Below are 23,153 nucleotides of genomic sequence, written 5' to 3' on the forward strand. Positions count from 1 at the left end.
ATGACCCTTAAAGGAATGAAACTGAAGGTTATTTTTGGTTGTAAAAATGATTTCTAAGTATAATAGAAACTTGAAAGTATTTCTTTAATGGACGCATGTGCAGAAAGTCTCCCTTTGGGAAATAACTAAAATAAATGTGAGATTCTCCATCCAGCTGCATTTCTTTTTGCATTATCTTAGATAAGCAAATACACAGTATGATAACTGTCAACTTTCATATCATTGTATATCTTAAAATGCTGCTGCAACCCTATATCCACCTTAACCTGTTCTGACAAAGGGTTGTTTTGTGCTCCAGGTTGCCCGGGGATACACGCACCAGGGTGGGCTTTCTCACCTTTGACAACACCATCCACTTCTATAACCTCCAGGAGGGACTGTCCCAGCCACAGATGCTGGTGGTGTCGGACATAGACGGTACGTCTGCCCACAGAAATCAGACTTAAGATTGTATGTGCTTGTTTTTTAGCCATTAATAGTTGGGGGCAGCTGTTTACAATATACACTGAGGATCACGCAATCAGTCTGCTTTGTTAAATTATCAGTGCCATTTTCCCATACTGTTCATTTTACACCGACATCAATGTGTTCTACTTGGAAAGAGAATATTTTAACTTTTAGTGTGTATTTCCATCAGAAGTTTTGTCTTAAATTTCATTGATAGTGGCATAAAAAGGTCTTAAAAAGTGTGTGTTGAGAGCTAATTAAATGAGAATCATAACAAGTGGTGCTGAGAAAAGATATAAAAGCTTATCGAGTAAATGATAAATGATAATAGTAAAGCAGTCAAAAGGATGGAGTGCTTCTTGGATGCACAAAGGTTTTACATGTTTACAAGTTTTAAAAGTTATAGTCAGTACCATTTCAGTACAGCAAAAGTCTAACTCAGAATGAAAGTCTTCATATCTACATTTTTACACCCTGTTGAAACTAGAGGAATTATTATTTTCTCCCAAATGAATCTCATTTTTTTTAGGGATGATGCTTAATAACTCATGGCACTTTGCACAAACATCAGAACTGGTGATAAATTAGATTTCTTTTTGGTTCTTGTGCTCAGTTGCAAAGAAAAATTCAGTAGTGCCCCTTACTAAATTTCAATGAAGTAGCCCCTGAAGCTGGCTTAACTGAGGTGTACAAAACTTGACGTACAAAAAAGTCTCTTGGCGCTATACCCTAAACCCTACAGGAAGTCAGCCATTTTGAATTTACTGTGCAGTTTTTGTGCATTTTTGGCTGTTTCCAGGGGGTGTACTTTAACAAACTCCTCCGAGAAATTTGATCGGATCGCGTTCAAATTTTGTCTGTACCATCTAAAGACTTGACATGAAAAGTTGCCAAAATCTTGAGTTTTCATCAAACCATGTGACCGTGGCGACGCATTAAATTTCCATGTTTCATCATGAAACAGGAAGTGGTTTGTAACTCCAAGAGACATGGTCCGATCTGCTCCAAACTTCACGTTTGATGACACTCCCGCCCTGAACACGTCTGTATGCTAATGATTAGTTGCAGCATCTGACCTTCACAGAAATGAACAGCCGCGTCCCACCAGGACCTCCAACGTGCACAAATGTGCAAGGGCATAGAGACATGTACCCCTGTCCATTTCCTATTACAATTTACTAACATATTGGAATGTAGCCTGGTAATTAAGAGCCGACTCACATATAGCTGAGCAAGTTATTCGTGTAGGTCATGAAGAGACAGGATGATTTACACTGATTTTTTTTTTTTTAATTTAGACAAAGGATGAATTACAAATTTCCATGATTTATCCCTCACTTAATGATGTCTGTAATTATTTTAAAGATGTCGTTAATTTAAAGTAAAACCCTATCCACATCTTTACAATAATGTAAAAAAAAATTAAGTTCTATCATGCTGCTTGTCTTGTGATAAATTGCCATAAATATTTTTGCTGTGATCTGGACATCTGTTTTTTGTTACTTCCAGACATCTTCATCCCGTCTCATGACAGTCTAATGGTGAACCTGAAGGAAAGCAAAGAGGTACAACCTTTTTTTTTTTTATGGAAACATCAACAGCTACAGTAACACCTTTCCTCATTATTATCTCATTATTTCCTCAGTCCCCTCTCTCAGTTTAATTTCTCCCTCCTTCCCTCCTCCAGCTGGTGAAGGACCTGCTGACGTCGCTGCCTGGCATGTTCAGCCAGAGCAGGGAGACCCACAGCGCCCTCGGCCCGGCGTTACAAGCCGCCTTCAAGCTGATGTCGCCCACTGGGGGCCGCGTCTCGGTGTTTCAGACCCAGCTGCCGACGCTGGGTGCCGGTTCACTGCAGTCGAGGGAAGACCCCAACCAGCGCTCCAGCACTAAGGTATGAATGAGAGGGTGTTTATGGTTTTGTAAGCACTCAATCACAGTTTTAATGTATTTCTTTTTTGATGTGGTAAAGTTTGAGTTTCTGTTGCTGCTGCTATTTAGCATGTTTTTAGATTTGTACCTCCATTTTTTTCACCATTTTACCAGCCAATTACATTTTTGGAATATTTCAAGCCAAAAAAGGTCACAGGGTCACTTTCTTAGATCAGTTAAAAGGTTATTCTCTTAAAAATATCAATGATAATGTGAAAAGTAAACAATTCTTTAGTTTTATTTTTTAAATTTGGTAACAGTGTTGACGTGGTGTGCTTGTCCCCACGGTCAATTTTATAAAACATCAAAAATGACACATTAGAAATGTGAGGAATTTACTTCTCTTTGAGTTGTCATCTTCATGACAGTGATATAACACAGCCTCCTATAACTTCTTGTCACTTGTGGAATTCACCATTATTTTGCAAGGGTTTTAGGTGAGGGTAACGGGGATGAAGTGAACTAAGAGGACATCAATAAATGTGTACGTTGCAAATGATTTCCAAGAAGTTACAGTATGTAATATTTCACAGTAAATTACATTATTATCACCTCACAGGCTTTTACTGTGAGATTTAACCAAATTCAGAATTTATTCGTGAAATTCATGCAGGTGAATATAAGTAATAGTAATTTACGGAAGTATACTTCAGGCAGGCATAACTACTGTGAGATCACAGTATGTCAGTTTTCAACAATTTACTGTAAAAATGACAGTAATTTACTGTGAGAGTAAAGCAGCAAGTAGCCACTAATTTTCTGTAAATGTACAGTCAAACATTTTACTGTGAACATTATTTATTAATCCTAGAGGGAAAATTAAATTTTTTCCACTCTGTTGTCAGTGCTCAGGGGGGTAGAGCAGGTCATCCACTAATCAGATCAGTGGTTCAATCCCCAAGATAGATACTGAAAGATACTGAACCCCAAATTGCTCCCGATGATGCTTCCATTGGTGTGTGAGTGTGTTAAAAACTGAGCAGCAGGTGGCACCTTGTATGGTAGCTTTGGCCACCAGTGTGTGAATGTGTGTGTGAATGTGTGTGAATGTTGCTCATAGTGTGAAAAAGCGCTTTGAGTGGTCGGATGACTAGAAAGCGATATTTTACTATATTTATTTTTAAATTTGGCATTTAATTGTTTTCATAGAAATCTCAACGCTGATTGTTTGAGGAACAACAACAGGCACTGGATTGATACAATGACCCAGAACACGACCTCTAAATATTGGTGTTTCTTAGTTCCCTGTGATTTATGCAGCCTGAACCAAACCATATGACAGATGGAATACAGCAGAAGAGCGGCTCTTCTCAGCCCCCACTGTGTGGATTTATACTTATTGTCTTGGCAGTGCTGTGTTGTTTTTATACTCCTGCCACAACTCACTTTTATGACCAGCCACAACTTCATAATTGGATCTCACGTTTCAGTGTAGAGCAGGAGCACTCATGATGGATGCTGAGCTAACCTTGGTGTTTTCGTCCTCCTCCCAAAACTGTGATTTATTGATCTGCATCATCTGGGTTCTATTTTTGATCTGAATAAACTGCCAAGAAGTTTCAGCAGTGGCGTCCAAACATCATGAATTATGCAAACTAAGAACAGATGTGGGGCGCTCTCAGGGAAAGTGATTTTTTTTTTTTGCTTTGACCTCTCTGTTTTCTGTGCCGTCATGAGGATTCGGGGCTGACAGATAACACGGAAATGAAATAAAACATAATCTTGACTCAATCTGCATCCGTTTCATATCAAACATCATTTAGCAGACACGTTAATCAATACAAATATGACACACGTGTATCTAATGTCACAGGAGGCTTTAGGGGAAAACTCCCCAAAGCTGTTGGTGATGATTTCTTCCTCGACAGAGTGGAACAGGAGGATTTCTCTCTGTAATCAGTCTTTATGTTTCCAGGGAGTTCAGCACCTCGGCCCAGCCACAGACTTCTATAAGAAACTTGCACTGGACTGCTCAGGGCAACAAATCGGGGTGGATCTGTTCCTGCTCAGCTCCCAGTACGCTGACCTCGCCTCGCTGGGTAAGAACACACCAACATTTCAGGCTCAACCTCAATCAATTGATCAAACTTATTGATATAGCACCTTTTATACAGGTAAATGCAGTTTTAGTGCTTCAAAGATGATTGACAAGCCGATAACAAGACAGAACAGTTGTAAAGCGTAAAAATAACAAAAAAGTCAAAAACAGTTGAACAATTTAAGGCCAATGCATGAACTATTGTAATAGTAATGGTAGTAAAACAGTGTGAAATAAAAACTAGATTGTAGAATCAGTAAAAATACATTAAAATGACAAAATAAGAATAAAAATTATGACAATGAAATAAATAAATGAATTAAAATTATTATGAATTATAAGAAATATTAAAAACAATAAAATAGACAGTAATTAAAATAAAAAGTGAGACAAAAACTAGATAGAATAGGTTTAAAAGACAAAACTAAAATTAATAAGAGGGATAAAAAAAATAGATTAAAAAAAGTGAATAAACATAAATAAGAAATAAATATAAAAGATAAGTGATATAAATAACGATAATATAAATAAATTACAATAAGAATAGAACCGTGAATAGAGCCATAAACCTTACCATCCAGCAGCATGAACATGGGCCTTGATCTGTCCAACAGTTTCCTGTCAGGTCACCTAATCGTTCATCACTAGGCATGAAAAGAATAGAATAAAATAAAAATCAAATAGAAGAAAAAAAGAGTAGAAATTTAGAACATAGATACAAAAAGTGAGTTAATAAAATAGCGTGTCTATAAACCATTCTTAGTAAAAGGCCTGGCTGTATAGGTAGGATTTAAGTTTACGATTAAAGATTTCAACACTTGTGCTCCCACATCCTCAGGCAGACTGCAGAATGCATCGTCCAAGTTTATTGCAGCTTCACTTCTCAGAGAACACAGGATAGAAACTTTTCAGAGCCACATTTCAAGCCCACAGAAAGTGAGAATGTCATACTCAAAAATAAATTTACCAGAGAGTATTCCATTTAATCCTAATGCTAACATTAACATGCTAAAATTAACTGAGGATTTTATTTTGGGACTTTTCTTGGAGCATGGCAGAACAGCTTGTAGTCCTTGAATATTGAAATATACTTTTCTTCCTCCTCTTCTTCCTCAGCATGTATCTCCAAATATTCAGCGGGCAGCATCTTTTATTACCCCTCCTTCCATTACATCCACAACCCGGCTCAACTGGAGAAGTTCCAGAAAGATCTGGAGCGCTACCTCACCAGGAAGATCGGCTTCGAGGCGGTCATGAGAATACGATGCACTAAAGGTAACTGAGTGCCTGGACTCACACACACACACACACACACACACACACACACACACACACACAGAAAGAAGCTCCATTTTCAAGTGTTGTCTCTACATTTTCCGTCCTCTTCCTGCCTTCAGGTTTATCCATCCACACATTCCACGGTAACTTCTTTGTGCGCTCCACCGACCTGCTGTCCCTGGCCAATGTGAACCCAGACTCTGCCTTTGCTGTCCAGATGTCCATTGAAGACTCTCTGGCGGACTCGTCTCTGGCCTGCTTCCAGGCTGCTCTGCTCTACACCTCCAGTAAAGGTACGCACACACATTAAGGCTGCCTTCACACTGCATGCATCAGTGCTCAATTCAGATGTTTGGCGAGGTTTTATTTTCTAAATGTGACGTATAATTTCATTGGATTAATAAATGTTTTTTACAAATATTTGTATGTTCACACGTGACCCTTGCGATTTCTCATCCCTTTATTCTGACAGGAAAAAGGCGAATCCGGGTGCACACTCTGTGTCTACCGGTGGTCAACCAGCTGAGTGATGTGTACGCTGGAGCTGATGTTCAGGCCATCACGTGTCTGCTAGCTGACATGGGTGAGTGTCGCATAAACCCTTAGCTGTCATATTCTTCTTAAATTCATTACTCTAACTTTTTGTCCATGTGTAAATAAATACTACAGGGATTAATGGAGCATAATGAGAATTGGTAGAGCAGAAAAATTCTCCTGGCAGATAGAAATCTAACTAAATTTGTAGAAACATAAAATAATTTGTCCTCATGATGCAAGTGTTTCACCACCTTTTCAAAACTCTACAATCTAATCTTATATTTTTGCATATTTCAGCTATCGACCGGTCGATAACGTCCAACCTGTCAGATGCTCGTGACGCCCTGACGAATGCGGTGGTGGACCTGGTGAGCGCCTACAAGAGCAACGTGTCCAACCTGCAGCAGTCGGGCCTCGTCCTCCCTGCTTCCATGTGCCTCTTCCCCGTTTACATCCTTGCTTTGCTCAAACAGGTGTGGCAGTCAGTACACACACACACATTAATTTTTTAGCTTTAGACACACATACGATGAAAAACACCTATAGAGACCCAGATGTACAAAACTGTCAGAGGTCGTACAGGAAACACACACACACACATTCCATAGTAACAAAAAATCCGCCCCTCCATCAGTATTACACAACCTTACTCATGATTTTACATCATCACCACCCCTCCCTCTACACACACACACACACACACACACTAATAAATGCAGAGTTTTCAGTCACACAGACTCTCTATATGTTCAGTGACTGTATTCATCCACCCAGGACTTGTTCCTTCATACATCCAGGGTGTGTCCACAGACACTCACACACTCTGCGTCATCTGAGACAAATACCCCCACAGGTCCGGCCACACCAGTTTACACCCTAAACATTTAAAACACTGTGTCATGATTAATAACTCAGAGTCATCAGGACTGTTTACTGTCACAGTTTAATCCACCTTCATCAAACTGTAATGATACTTAGTCGGTATTTTGAAGTGCTTGAACAGTCAAATAAAAACTCTCTAAGTAATTCACTTCAGCTGCTGATAGCACCACCAATTGTACATCACTTGCATCTGCTGTTTGCTCCGTTTCAAGGTCCAGTTCACATAAGGTATCATATATTACTGCTCATGATATTACAGCTCAAACACGCCTATAAGTTTCCCAGTTGTGTGCAATTTTCCCTTTTTTGTCTGATTGCAGTTATCCATGTGGCAAAGTATAAATCGCCACCTGAAAATTATAAGGTCCTCTCTGTGTTCTGAGCACATAAATAGAGCTTTAAAGTTTTGCATTTCAGATAGCATAAATGCTACAAACCTTTCTGTTTTCTAAATGAAAAGTCCAAGTATGTATATGACTTGAAAAAACCTCGAGCTGCAGGTCTTGACCAACAAGGTGCAGTCTGTCAGTGTGCTTCAGTTGCCACCATTTCTCTGAAGACGCTGATAATTCCTCTGTATCTTCCCAAAATTTCATCATGGTGTACTATGATGGTACTAGTGTGCAATGTGTGATGTGCAAAATATATAATAAAATTAATAGAGAGTGGAGTGTCTGTGTATGTGGCAGTACTGAAAACCATACTGTCAGGATTTCTAAATACTCTCATATACCATAATACTGTGATGCTTTCAGCACAGTTAGAGGTGCACTTCACCATTTGCAGGTGCTTTGAGAATTACACAGTTTCTTTTTGTCTCGTTTGTGCAGGTTTAATGGCTGCAGGAGCTGTGCCATCCTTTTGTGAATTTGCCTATCTGTCTCAGGCTGCTTTCAAACCTAGAGTCGTCTCATTTGGTCTGAATCAGGGACTCATGTTGTTCCAAAGTTGTATAATTGCCTAGAGTTGGTTCGTGTTCTCATGGCAGCATTTACAAGCGGACCAGATCAAATGCCTTGTGTGAGAAAGCTGCTCTTGATTGGTCAGAATTTCCATGTGGGAAAAATCCAGGAAGTAAAGCAAACGTTGAAGAAGAGTACACTTGCAAGATAAATGTGACACTTTCTAATGTCACAATGGAGGGACAACTACGCAGGTTGATTTTAGCGCTGCTCATCGTGGACTATATTGCTGTCATTGTTCATTTTAGTCAAAGCATACAGTTTGAAAACGAGGCGCGGCTCCAACTAGAAAACAATGTTTTGATGCATTGGATGTGCTGAATGTGCATATTAAGGCAGTACAGGAGGAGGTGCACATTAATAATCCTCCAGGACTGTAACATGTAACATGTTTAACCCAAACAATGTGTCATGTGACTGCAGTTGGTTCACATCCAGGTCGGAACACCTTCTCACCACAAACCAACTGCACCAGAGTTCATTTGTAACCGGACCGAGACCACCTCAGGTCTCGGTCCGGTTACAAACGAACTCTAGTGCAGTTGTGAGTGTGATTGCTGTGTTCACACCTACTCAAATGAACCGCACTGAAGGGGCAAAGAAATTGAGTTCGAGTGAACCGAACCAGATGTTTAAATCCTTCAGTGGCTGATCACAAAATCCATTCAGAGGCAGTAAATGAGAACTGAGCTTTTATTATGTCCGACAGTCAGAACCTGCAGTATCAGTAACTTATAGTAAACTGTGTCGTGCTGCAGCTCCTGAGCATGAAGTGACTGAGAAGCAGCATCAAAAAGCACTTTAAAAAGATTTTCATTTCTTTGCAGAAAGCCTTGCGGACAGGCACCAGCACGCGGCTTGACGAGCGGGTCTTCGCCATGTGTGAGTTCAAGACGCAGCCGCTGCAGCAGCTGATGCGAATGGTTCATCCTGACCTTTACCGGCTGGACAACATGTCTGACCAGGTAGGACGCAGATGTGACTGAGCCAGGTTATTTTTGGGTGACGAGCTAATTTATTATTTAAAAGTGTGGGACAAAAAAAAAACTTCTTAACAGTTTTTATCGCCTTTAATAATTAATGCAGATTTATTATTTATATAAATTGAAAACCTGTTTTCTAGTAACAAATTTACCTGTAGACCTTTGGAGCTGTGAGTGTGGAGTATAATAAATCTACTCTATATATAGACAGACTTTATTGTCTTTGTACAGTGAACAATAAAATTAGGAGCACTGCTTCTGATCCACAACAAGAAGCCAACTTGAGCAAACAAACATCCGCAGATGAGAACACTAGAATTTATTTATTGCACTAGAGTTAATGTAATTATTGCACTTGAACTTCCTGCTCTGTACACTCAGTGCACTTTGGAACAAACTGGAGTGTCCTCCAACTAATTCATTGCATTATTTGTGGCTCTCCTGCAGGGGGCGCTCCATCTGAACGACACAGTGGTTCCCCAGCCTCATCTGCTCCACCTGTCTGCTGAGAGGGTGAGCAGAGATGGAGCTTTCCTCATGGACTGTGGCAACGTAAGCTCTCACTATTATTTATTGCTAACACTCAACAGAGCCATAGTTCTTTAAGGGTTTTCCACTGAATGTCAGAGACGATGGTTTTTCTTTCTGTACCATAAATCTGTCTGATTGTTTTGTTTCCTTTAACAAGTGTTGAGAATTGTGCACTCCTGAAAACATTTCAGGAAGGATGTAGAAAGGAAAAGTGATGGCTTGGGGGAAGAGTGGTTTAGCCTTTGTGTGGATATTCATTGTGTCATTAACAACAGCAGCCTTGCGTTGAATTTTAATGTCACATGATTTACTTTAAGGGGACTTTCAACCCCGACAGAAGTAATGTACAGAGAAGACACTAAATAATTAATTTTCTGACAAGAAATAATTTAATCTAAAGACACTCAATCTCAGTTATGAACAGTTATATCCCTGGTTGGTAGCTGTAGGTATTAGAAATATTTCAGAAAAAAGAAATGAGGTGCTACTCTGTTTGTTAATGGTCTTGAAAACCCAATATTTAACTTACAAAGAGGGCTACACCCTAACTATATTCATATGAGTGTTCAACTTGTAATAAACAATCCCCAGTGGTTCAGACTACATGATATTTTGATTATAGAGTCATGAAATCTTGCCGTGACTTGGCTGAGACAAATGACAGACCATATGTTGGTCCACGACCACTCGTCAGAGCTTTATGTCTTTCACAATGCCTGATGTCACTGGCAAGGAGGTGCCGGGGACTGACTATCAGGAACAAGAATGCAAACAAACAATAGGGTTGTCTATGTTTCTGGCTGTGTTGGAGCACCAGCAACATCTTTGTCTGTCTCATCCTTTCTTTCTCACTTTGCCATGTTTACTGTTAAAGAGCGCTTCTCCTTCTTACATCCACGCCTGCCTTTTCTCTCATTGGATCTGTTGCTCATTGTGCGTACCACTGAGCGTGTAATCTCCAGGATAGAACCAGAGCCTCTGGGTGTATAAGTTCTAATTCTGCTAAAGCAGGGAGAGCTCCGGGTCGCTGCGACTATGGGCACCGCCATCATTTCTTATTCAGTCTGTGTCAGACTTTTGCCTAGTCACGAACTTGTCATGAGGGAACATATTGGTGGACCAAAAAAATTCTTATGTTAGACTTTCTGTCAGTAGGGGTGGGAATCAGAGAGTAACTCACGATATGATACTGTCAGGATCTGTTGCTTACCGTGATGGTATTAAGATTCTGCGAAACTTCATACATCACAAGAAAACTATCTACGATACATCAGCATGTCTGTGTAACTGAAGGAGAAAAGAATTATGTGTTAATTTCCTACATTGTGGCGTCAGTTTCACAGAATTTGACAACTGAGATAAAACAATGTACAAAAAAGTGCGGAATCTTAGCTTAGTGCTTCTGTGACAAACACACACACGATCTTCATTGTAGGCTGACGTACTGTTGTCGTAGAGTTCGTCATTTTTCTCAAGACGTGATCAGGATGATAAGAAGGTGGCTAACCATGTTCGTTGTATTGCCCGTCTACTTTACTTTGATACTACAGGACTTGCATAGTTTTTATTGATTTTGTCTGTGTTGGTAAAGCCGATGTGGGCGCAGACTTTCAATTTGCTAATTGTCCGCACTGTCCGCCATTTTCCCCCTGTGTTTATTCTTCACTGCAAGTTAGTTAATTTGCGTCACTTTACTCTCATTTATTAGATAAGCACCATCACGAGAAGTCATGAAGTGAGTTAAATTGTCAGGGGAACCCATTAAGAGCCCATTTTAATAACAATATTGATATCTGGTGCCAGTGTAACGATAACGTGTCACAAAAGAAAATAATACGCTCCATCAATCCAATCAATATTTTGTCCCACTCCTAGTTTTGAGTGAATTGTTGACTACTATGACACACTACATGGTTTAAAAAACATCTGTTGACACAGCCGGTGCCCACTGTCATTTCCGATCTAAACTGGCACCTTATGATGGCAGGGTGGGGCTATGATCGGGCTGATATCGTGTAGTCTGAACCAGGCATCAAGATGTTTTTCTCAGCCTTTAACTTTTATTTATGCTTACGGGGCCGTACACATGCCGCGTCTTCAACCACCTGGAAAGTGCAAGGTCAGGTGCCGGATGCTACTCTCGTGCCTACTCTGTGCCAACTCCTCAGGGCGCAGAGGTGAGATGCATCTAAGGTTGCAAAGTAACCTTAACAAGCACCGAATCATATCTTATTTACCTGAAGTCCTGAGTGCAGAGCTGATCTTCTTCAGGCGGCATTTGTTTGTTAGCTTATCGTCCGTGAGACAGATGTAAAGCCCTGCACTAACATGCTTAACTTTTATATCTTCTCCATATTTACCACAGACTGATATTTACTGAAGAAGGGACAGATATCTGCCAGCTATGATTACTGCGTTTCCAAAAGTTGAACTCTCAGGGTGCAGCTTTCAGGGTCTATAATCTGTATCAGGAGGATCAGATACTCTGTGCTGATGCTGCTCTGTTTCTGTCTGTGCAGGTGTTTTATCTGTGGATCGGCAAATGCTGCAACGAGATGTTTATCCGAGATGTTCTGGGCTGCCCCAACTTCGCTTCAATACCCCCCAACATGGTCAGTAACACTGTAACTGGATACAAGCATTTCAAAATGAGATGTCCATCCTTTTAAAAAGTGGGTGAAAGTTGATGCATTTATACTGAGGAGGAGATTTCACCCACGTCCAACATGTCAGGAAATAACAGAGAATAACTGCGATTGGGGAAATGGTGGTATTGTTTTACACACCACCGCCCAGTTACTGCATGAATGATGCAATGCAGCATTGTACATATTTCCCTAATTTGTGAGTCAGAGATTTGTTTCACAATGAAAGAACGCTGCATTTCTCTCTGTGTTGTAAAAAAAGAAAACAACTCGTGCAGCAAAACAAAATTTGCTGGTGCAGCTACCTAGAAAGCTCTGTCATTACCACAGCATGGGCGCGATGGGGACATCCAGAACAAACAGTATCCGTCAGCACTTGTTTATGCTGCTTATTGTATTTTTCTAGATGGGGGTCGATGCATCCCAGAGCCACCTACCAACCCCACACTGTAAACCACAGGCATATTTCTGTTGACCTTATTGTGTAGCCGAGACGTGAACCTACATTATCTGTTTTTAATCTGAGACACACAGCAGTGAAAACAATGTTGTTGATGTTCTGGTTCTGCTCTCTTTCTTGTCTCTATGAATCCCAGAGTCACATTCCTGAGCTGGAGACTCCTCTGTCTGAGAGAGTGCGAGCGTTCCTCGACTGGCTGCAGGACAACAGAGCGTTCAGCTCCATGATACACGTCGTCAAGTAAGCACCACCACACATCTGGATTACCATCTGACTTTAACTAACAGTCACACAGCGTCTACCAGCCACATGCTTCATTTAAGAACGTCTGAGAGGCTGTTTCTCCATTTTTGTTGGTTCTTTAAAGCTCATTTTCAGGTTCATACTTGCATTTTGGGTTTCCACTGGAACATTTAGGAACATTAGGTGGTCATGGGTGTTACAAGGTCAAATCACAGCACATTTTTCAATTACATCTTGGCATACAGTGTCATTTTTCTCAACAGTGGTTATACACAATCCATTTCTCCCAATATTTTATACATATTTACATCTCAAGCCTCAAAATAAATGTCTTTCCATACATTATGTTTCGTTAATAATCCCCAACTATTGGGTCAATGTTGGAAGATCAACTTGCAACCATTTGCAGGTTATGGCTTTCCTGTTACTTGCCAAAAGTATCTTTAATACATTTTTATCTTTGCGCGGGACAGTTTCAGGTCCACTAGAACATTTTATATGCTTTAATTGTTAAAAAACAACAACAACAACAAAAACAACCTTTATTTTCCTCATACTATCTGTGCTAGAACAATTCACCTTCTGTCTGAAATGTTCGTTGTAGCGCCTATCTCTTTAAGCCACTCTTAGGAGAAAGCCCAGTTGGCTCTGACTGGTCAGTTTTTCAGAGTCTTCCACATCCTGGTGTCTCTGCAGCTGGGGAATGAGAATAGCATCACTTTCACACAACTGGACATGTTCCAGCTGGAGTAGGATGCGAAATCGGGGAGAAATTAACAACATCAGCAACCAGGATTTCCCTGATGTTAACATGTGGCTACATGTAGCAGTGTATGTAATGTCACAATCTGACGTCATCTCATAGCCAAAGTAGGAGAACACATTGGGAACAGAGTGTTCAGAACGGTCTGAAGCCTCAGGTTTTTGCTCACAGTGATCACTTTTACATACATTTACCTCATTATTTGAAACTTTGTCCACATTTAACACTAACATCTGACATTTTACCATTAAACTTATGACAGAAAATAAGGAAAAGCATAACAGGTCCCCTGCAATGTTCAAAATTTGGACATATGTTTTGTAAGTTGACCTCAAATTACTCTAACAGCACACTGAGTTTCACTTCCTCTATCGCGAATGTTACCAACTGCCAAAAATCAGGAGGGTCCAGCATCAGACGACATTGTAGTGTCACAGTTTCGAAGATTGAGCTTCAATAGAAAGGAGAACAATTAGGATAAAAGCAGCTTTGTATTTATTACCTTTAGTTCTTCTGCTGCTGTATTCCCTGTGTGGGATCACTAAAGTTTATCTTGTGGGTAAACATGTGAACAAGGAAATATGAAATACCTTCAGGTTGTTATTTGTTGTTTCTTTTTGGAGCTCCAAAATCACCACACAATGCTCACTTTGTTCTTCACTGCACCCAAAATGAGTCTCAAACCAACTTGTTTTCCAGTGAATCGCTGTCAAGTTACGATGCCAAAATACCTAAATATGAAAAACTGAAAATATATTTTGCAGTGAAAAAATTCAAAAGCGGAGATAAGAGCCATCTGCAGTGGTGTGTCTGGGGCAGGAAGGCCTTAGGGCTCATTTATACTTCTTTTACGTAAGAAAATAGATGCGTCAGTTTCAAATGTTGTAAACATCACTGCCCTCATACTCCCATAATCCTTTATGATGGCATGGATGCAGCCAATAGGTGGAACTAGACTTATAAAGAAAAAAAAAAATCACCATTCTCTGGTTCTAGTTTACAAAATGTGACGATTTGCTGCTGTTCTCTGCCTTAGCTCATTGCAAATTTAATATATTTGCATTTTGGACTATTTGTAGAATTGTAACAAGCTAATTTCTACTATTATCTACTCAAGCTAACGTAATAAGCTAATTTCTACTACTACCTACTCAAGCTAACGTAACAAGCTAATTTCTGCTACTACCTACTCAAGCTAACATAACAAGCTAATTTCTACTACTACCTATTCAAGCTAACTTAACAAGCTAATTTGACTGCATCCTTGGCTCTGGGGTAGAGCTGCAACAGGGGACATTATATATATCCTTTATTTAACCAGGTAAAAGCCTCATTGAGATGAGAAATCTCTTTTTCAAGAGTGACCTGGCCAAGAGGGCAGCATATACAACTGTCACACACAACAAATGAATAAAAAAACCACAGTATCCGATTAACATGGAATACAAAGTCCGGGACAAGAACAAATATGATGTGGGTACAATTTCTAAAATGCTTTAGGAACAATCACATTAACTAAAAAAGCGAATTTCTCTATCCTTTAAGATCAACTTTAATTCCCTCACAGTGATCATTGCGTGCAGGGGACGCATTGTTTAATCGGTTAGAGTAAATTTTAAAAGAAAAAATAAGTCAAAATTCTCTGATTCCAGCTTCTTAAATGTGAATATTTTCTGGTTTCTTTACTCCTCTGTTACTGTAAACTGAATATCTTTGGGTCGTGGACAAAACAAGACAATTGAGGATGTCATCTTGAGCTTTGGGAAATACTGATCCAACATTTTTCATAATTTTCCGACATTTTATTGACCAAACAACTCATCGAGAAAATAATAAATAGACTAATCAACGACTGAAATACTCGTTAGCTGCAGCCCTGCTCTGAGGAAGTGTGACATGTTTCCCTTTTTAAAAAAAAAAAAAAAAAAAAAAATGAAGCGTGAACTATTAATCAGAAACTTGTCAACAGGTTGAGTTTATTTTGAGGAGGGTGGTGACAGGAAATGAGGAAGAGAAAGAGGAGTGACATGCAACACAGATTCCTGGAATCAAACTAAAGAAGCTGCAGTTTTATTCGACTTTATGTGGTTTGTATCTACCACCAGGCCACCAAAATTTCCCAAAAGATTAACCTGTGTGAAAACCAATAATTAGCTGCCTACACTTAGATGTCCAGTTCACATCAGTAGGAAGTGGCTGTCACATAAACATCACCGACCGTCTGAGTTTGTGATCATCTGTTCAAGACAAAAGCTGACGGCATCATAGTTATTGTTGCTTTCTGAAAAACTTACTCACATTTCCAGTGATCTGCTCTCGACTGGCACAACACAGAAACAGGGTGTGGCTGGTTTTGTGTTTCACTGGAGTCATTTTCAGTCTGAGGTTGACAGAAAAATATTTCCAGTGTAAACACATAGTAAGCAGTGAGGTCACTGATTGACAGTGGTGGCGAGGGCTTCCACAGGGAATGCATTGTTTCTCTTTCCTCTCTCGCCTCCTCTGTGGCGCTGCATTGTTGCTCCAACGCATGTTTACACCACAATGTCGCAGGGAGGGCGGCTGATGTCCGTACAAATGGGCTGAGGATGTTTGCATCATTCTGACAGATGACAAATGTTGTGTTGAGTTGAATGAGATTTCTTTAGACAGTCGTACGGAGACAAGATGCAGTTACATTATAACTGAAACATGAAGTTTGCCCCCAAAGACAAAGGTTGTTTGAATAGTTAAACATTAAATAACACGTAAAAGCTGTGACTGAAGCAGTATACTGGTTTTAAGGTATACCGGATATGAGGAGACACGAGGGCGAACATAAGCCTAGCTCAGTAAAGAAGAGCACTGTTGAGGCATGGAAAACAAGCTAATGTGGAACTTTCTGTTTAAGTACTGTATTCAGATTCTGATGGCAACACTCATTCACAGACATATTAATGCTACACCATCACAGCTCACCTCTGCAAGTTGTTGTCTGTTAACATTGGTCTGTCACTCAGCGCTACATCACGTTTAGTTTTGATTGGTTGTAGCTCTGTCCAATTGTGTCCAAGACATTTTGTTCCACGACTGTTGATAACGTCCTTTGGAAACTGAAAATGAACTAAGGTTCAAGACTAAGTCACGTTGTAATTTGGTCTGTTGATGCCAGGCTAGCTCCCTCTGACTCTCTCCTCTTTGTCTTTTTTCTCCTGCAGGGACGATGCTTCGGTTAAAGCTTCTTTCTTCCAGCAGCTGGTGGAGGATCGGTCTGAGTCGGCTTCTTCGTACCACGAGTTCCTGCAGCACATTCAGCAGCAAATGTCCAAGTAGGCTCCCATCAAACCAGAGAGAAACTTTGGCCGCTAGAATCCTGGAACCAGAGCAAGAAAGGATTTCGGCCTCGTAGAGTGAAAACTAGCGTTAGAAACGACGGACACCCATCGCTCCTTCAGACCAGTTTTAGCGAGGTGGGTTTCCTCCTGTTCCTCCAAACAGTCTTATTAAACAAATCCAACCTCCAGGCTCGTCACTCAGCCGGGATTTGATCATCAGAAGGAGAGGACGGTTTTAGAAAAGGAATAAAGATTTACAGAGATAAATAAATGAAGAACAGGGATTTGTTCCACTTCAAAATGAATCATTGAACGAACGCGCTCCTCGCTGCCTCTTAACCACTGTCAAACCCCCGTCTCGTCACACCCTTCACTCCAGAGAACAGAACGGGAAAGTCGAGCCAAGAAGATGCCACTTCAACACGTTTTTAGTTTGTTTTTGTTTTTGTGAGCCTCACATGTAGCTAGTGCTGTCTTTTTTTTTTATTGTTATTATTTTATAATTTATTCCCCCCCACACACTCCCTCGGTTTTATTTCAAGACTACTTTGAATACACTGGAGAACAGAAACAAGCATTCCTTCTGTTGTTTTTCGGCATGAAATACGAAACGCATGTCACCGTTTTATTTGCTGCTAGCCTCTGACCGCAGGCGACGACCGTCTGCGTAACGGGAATATACTTCGACAGTGGTTGGATGTTGAAACCCCCCCTGTTGGCTCCCTCTTCTCTCCTCCACTGTGTGAACTCCTGATTTGTCGAGATCAAACTTCAAAAACTTCCCCACACTGTCAACAATCTTATTCTAATTTGTTTTATTTTTTCCAGGCGCTAACTGAAGTTGCTATCCACTTTGTAACTATTGAAAAAGAATCTTTTATGTGCGATAATTTATGAACCAGCTTATTAAATAAAGAAGAAAAACAGAACTCTGCTTGTTTCATGTCATGGTGCCATCAGTGACATTAAAAATGACAGGATTTATTATGCTGATTTTTCAACGGTTTCCCAGTGTTCCCACAGTGTGCCGGCACAAACAGCCTTTTATCTTTGAAACAGGATGACATCATGTGACTTTTCAGGACTTTGACTAATTGCTCTCATGTTTCGACATGTTTACATCATCCGTCACTCCGTCTCTTCACATCTCAATAGATCTTATGACATTTTACAGTAGCATAAAACCTCAACTAGGGAGAATATTTGAATTCATAAAAAATTGGTTTATTCACGGGTATTTGAATGAAGAAGTGGGTCTGTATTTCTCATTGAAATAACTGAAAACATAGGCATGCTTGAAAGAAAATGTCACCCCACAAACTGACCTTTCGCTCAGACCCGCCCCTTTGTGATGGTCCAACAAGCTGTCAGAGTTATATTTGTGGAAAAATGACAGCGTGATTCCAGAGGGAAGCAGACAGAGGGGTCTACAGTCTGTGTTTGAAGGATATATCCAGGATGTCAAACTGACTCAGCAGCAACAACAGGTTAAAAAGACAAAGATAGTTAGAAGCTAAAGCCGAACTATAGACTACAGATCACGGTGTAAAAGTGAACCACCACATCACTGCTGATCGCCACACAAGACAATGAATATAAAGGGAAACTTTGCTTGTTCCTGTACAGCAGGGTCGGTCTTTGTTTCACTGTTATAATCATTAAAATGCAAAAGCAGCATGTGTATACATTCAGTAGGCTATATCTTCAGTAGCTAGCTAGCTAGCTAACCCTACACTTTTCAGGGTTTGATTTTGGTTTTGGAACACGGAAGAAACGTATATCTTTTTCCAAACTCTCCAGGTAACGAGTATCATTAATACACGACGTGCCCCAGGCACAACATTTAGCTCCAAATCCACAAAACCAGCCTGAAAATGAAGGAAATCTGAAACGACTGCATTAGAGTCAATGGAGCACAGCTGTGTCGTTGGCGGACCCTGGTCTGAGCCACCTGATGCTACATTATGGTTGGTCAGTCAGCATCCGGGGGCAGGACTTAGTGAAGGGTCAGTTACTCACTTTGTTATACGCTAAATTCCTGAAGAAAATGTTTTCTAGTAAGCGAAGAATCAAAAAACAAAAAAAATTTAATGATTTTATTTGACCGCACAGTACTTAAGCATGAAATGGGGAAAGAGAGGGATGACGTGCAGCAAAGGGCTGCAGGCAAGAATCAAACCTGTGGCCACCACAACACCACCAACAAACTCTCACACAACTCATGCAGTATAATCCAAGTCTCATTTATCCAGTTGTAGTCTCAGTACTTACCGAACAGTCAGGCCTGTGTGACGGGGACCTGAACTGAAGGTGAAACTCATATTTGCTCTCTTTAACACCAGACTCCATTGACAAAAACAGGCATTTTACCTTGCTGAACAGGAGCCAGAGGTACGACAAGCCACATTCATTCAGTATCTGCTCAACCTGCAAGACCCACAGTGACACATATACACCTGGATTATGCACGCTGAGCAAATAGTTGCTCTTTCAGTTTCGCTAGACGCCATTAAATCCTTCACTCCAGACCTTTTATGTATTTAAGGTTTTCACCTTATCTTGGTCTTATACTTAAAGTTGGTTAAACCGTCACACAAAAGATTTTATCAAGCAAAGTCAGGACAAAAATTTAAGTTGCCTCTGACTCATCCTGAGAAGAGTGTGAGAACCCGATGGATACACTGATCGATGAGCCGATTGATTTTACACTACAGTTGACCTGCAGTTTGATCAAGATTTGTCTGACTGTCGTAGAGTTGGATCACTCTACTTTCCACAGCTGTGCTCTTTCAGTCTCTTTGCAAGTAATGACTGCTGTACGCTCTTATGCTGCGGGATCTTCATTTATTAACTTTCTTTGTAGTTTCCTCCCACATGTTGTTTTCTGCCATGTGCGATATGCTTTCTTTCATTTTTTTCCTCCTTTCCCTCCTCCGACCAATTTAATTTTCTTGTCTTTATCCTCTGCCATTTATTGCACTATCTATAAGGCAACTTTGTGGGATGCTAACAGGCAACAGAAGCACAAGCACAAGCAAACATCTCCACAAATCTGCGTCAGTGCAATAACCTTAACATTTTTCCTTAACCTTTGGGGCCACCTCTAGCTCCGCAGGTAGAGTGTAGGCTGAGTCCTTTGCGGCAGCCAGAGTTTGACTTCAACTTGCACCCATTTGCTGTGTGTCATCCCCATTCTTCCTTCTCCTTTCCTGTCTCTCTTCTGCTTTCCTCTAAAAGAGGCAAAAAAAAAAAAAGTTACGGGACTTCTGTGCGACACCGTTAAGTCCCTAAGTCCCTTTGCAACGAGGTAAAACCTTACCAAACCGATACAACTTGATTAAAATCTTCTCGTGACTTAGACAGGAGAGTCACTGCAGCTGAACTCCAAACCGTGGAAGCTACAATCTGTTCAGTACATTCATATCAACAGCCTCCTGCTTTATGTATTTCAGCAGTCAAATGGGAATCACATGTTGAAGCTACAGCCTGTGGAGTGAGATCATATCTTCAGTTAGCAAATCTTTTAGACTCCAGCTACAGTTTGACACTGATATGTTTGATTAATGCTGCAGACAGCTGATATTCAGTGTCAGTGTTCATGCCAACAACTTAATTCCTTTGCATCTCCTCCAATGTTTCATTCTTTAAAGGACGGGAACGTATCCGAAACATCAATTATACCCCTGAGATCTTAAAAGTACGCATATAAAAACACTTTAGTACACTTAATGGATATAATTAGAAAATCTTTCCCATGCTTCTCCACACTTGCTCTGCTTTTTCTTAAACTTCTCCACAGCAGGAAATGTTAATGCTCCAGTAGTTTTCAGGCTTCACAGGCCTGCAGAGGACTCCAGTCTGAGAGTTAAGTTTGTTGTCTTGTGTTAACTGAGTGGAGCTGCTTAAGAAGGAGCTGTAAAATACTTTGGAGCTAATCGCCTGTAGTAAACACACAAACAGCCAGTGCACTGCTCTCTGCTCCATTTGCAAACATATCTGGCTCCCACATGCTCCGACTGCTGCCGTTCTCATGGAAAACCTCAAATATTTGATCCGGTCATGCTCTCGGTGCCAGCTAGGCAGACAGCAGAGAGTTGCACATTCTCTGTTTCAGTTTTTAGAAACATAAAAACACGGTGTCAGTGAGTAAAGACGACAAGAGGATCACAGCAGCTGGGAAAAGATGTTGGAAAAGTCATTTAAAGCAGCTCTATTTTACATACTTGTCATGTTTTGCAAATCTAGTTTGACTTGTGATGCCAGATGTTCTGGTACATGTGGCCAGACCATAACAAATGAGAGGTTTTCTTTGCATTTCAAATCAACACGTTGAACCAGCTCTCCTTTATGAGCCTCCTTTTTTCACCCAACAAACAACAAGTGAGTGCTGTTCTGCCAGATATATTTAAACTCCAGTTATGACTGGTCCAACCCTTCACACACCCACTCTCTATGTGTCCGACCCCCCCTTCGCTCCCTCTCCATCCCCCTCCGTCCCCCTCCGTCCCCCTGCCACAGCTCCGCTCCAACTTTCCTTCTCACTACAGACCTTCTTTGATAAATTCACGATCATGAAGTCACAGTTTCCCCATCTGGCTGTACATTTATTTTACCTCAAGCCTTTTACTCTGCTGTAACTCCCGTAGTAATGATCCTAATGACGAGAAACTAAAATGAGCAGAAGCCACAATGTGAGCAGTAGATTCATACAAACTTTTTTCTTTTTCTTTACCTGATGTGGGGGTTATTTTGGTGATACTTTTAGAGCTTCACATCATGTGCAAAGGGTTGAAATACACCGTGCACTGAAAATATTTACATTAAATTAGCCTTTGGTTGTCTTTTGTCTTGAGCTGACTTGAGGCAAATATATGTTACAGGTGTAGCTGAGATCAAAGTCAGAATAATCTGAGTTTCCCAGTTGATTGTATTAAATCACGGCAACTACCAAACATCATGAACACAGCCATGGCGTGCACTGCCACTGTGATTCTCGTCTATAGGTTTTGAGTTTTTGTGTTTCTTCAGTCTGTACAGCCACAGGGACTATCAAGCTAATTTTTCCTAACCACTCTTGACAACCGAGAACACAGAATTCCCCAAAGAGTATTTGTGTCCTATTAAAATATTTTTATTCAGTGGTTCATGTTAATTTTGGCCTCTGCTTTTGTTTTGCTGCAAGTTTAGGGATTTTTGTTATCTCCTGCAAAAGAGACTGTTAGACTTTATAAATGACTAAATAAATAATGAATATGAGTATAAACAAAAACAAAAGTAAGATTAACTAGAGACAGTGGAATTTATTTATTTAAGCCTGTTTTTCATCATTTGTTAAATGAAATATTTTGTAAGACATTGTGAATAATAACAAAACATTAAAATTATTTTTCTACTCTGGCATCAAATATACAATCTGACGCACCAAATGGTTCGTTACACAAAACCAGCTGAAGAGCCGTCATTAGAAACTGTTTGGAAAAGGGCCAGGGGCCGGTGGCAAAAAGCATCTTAAGTGAAGACTTTCCTTTAAGTCCCAGTTAAGGTTTCCTTAGAATAAAATCAGTTGCACAAAACACCCTTAAATCTTCTCCTTTTAGGCCCTGACACACCAAGCCGACGGTCGGCCGTCAGTTAAAGTCGGGCCATCGGTGAGCGTCTGTCGCCCGAGTTTTTGCGGTGTGTCCCGCACCGTCGGCACTTCAGCGTCGGCGTCGGTGGCCGATTGAGCATGTTGAATCGGCGGCGGAGCTTGTTGGTGAGAGACATCACTCTGATTGGCTGTTCAGGTTTTATTTCCTCGCCTCTGTAGCGAGTGAATCTACCTGTAGTGAAACCGGGGCTAACCGGTGCTTCCTCCTCAGGCTCCACTTCACTCAGCTGCCCGACAGACCCGCTGCTTCTTCCCACTTTAACCTGCATGACTGGAGGGAAGCACAGCCAGTTAGCCTCCGCTAGCTTCCCAGCTAGCCCCGGCTCTTCGTTTGGATCCAACCAGAGCACCAAGCCCTGGTTTGTCACTCAGGTTAAAGTGGGAAGAAGCAGCGGGTTTATCAGGCAGCTGAGTAAAATGGAGCCTGTGGAAACACCGAGACCATCTGGATGTAATAATCCGTGGAGGTGCTGCGGTGCTCGGCTACA

At 40.7% G+C, this 23,153-nt stretch overlaps 1 protein-coding gene across 1 annotated transcript in view; it reads left to right on the forward strand.

The window, feature by feature from the left end:
- sec24b (SEC24 homolog B, COPII coat complex component) overlaps positions 1 to 17,951 on the forward strand; it is a 41,756-nt gene extending 23,805 nt beyond the window's left edge. Inside the window, exons 12-24 of the mRNA XM_049586520.1 lie at positions 299 to 417; positions 1,957 to 2,012; positions 2,135 to 2,341; positions 4,295 to 4,418; positions 5,534 to 5,692; positions 5,815 to 5,988; positions 6,168 to 6,278; positions 6,530 to 6,705; positions 8,904 to 9,041; positions 9,507 to 9,611; positions 12,110 to 12,202; positions 12,832 to 12,935; positions 16,899 to 17,951. Coding sequence (XP_049442477.1) covers positions 299 to 417; positions 1,957 to 2,012; positions 2,135 to 2,341; positions 4,295 to 4,418; positions 5,534 to 5,692; positions 5,815 to 5,988; positions 6,168 to 6,278; positions 6,530 to 6,705; positions 8,904 to 9,041; positions 9,507 to 9,611; positions 12,110 to 12,202; positions 12,832 to 12,935; positions 16,899 to 17,013 — 1,681 coding nt within the window. The 3' untranslated portion in view covers positions 17,014 to 17,951. The remainder of the gene's footprint in view (positions 1 to 298; positions 418 to 1,956; positions 2,013 to 2,134; positions 2,342 to 4,294; positions 4,419 to 5,533; positions 5,693 to 5,814; positions 5,989 to 6,167; positions 6,279 to 6,529; positions 6,706 to 8,903; positions 9,042 to 9,506; positions 9,612 to 12,109; positions 12,203 to 12,831; positions 12,936 to 16,898) is intronic.
- Positions 17,952 to 23,153: the final 5,202 nt, after the last annotated feature.

This window comes from Epinephelus fuscoguttatus, linkage group LG9, assembly GCF_011397635.1.
Source record: "Epinephelus fuscoguttatus linkage group LG9, E.fuscoguttatus.final_Chr_v1".
Classification (NCBI taxonomy): Eukaryota; Metazoa; Chordata; class Actinopteri; order Perciformes; family Serranidae; genus Epinephelus; species Epinephelus fuscoguttatus.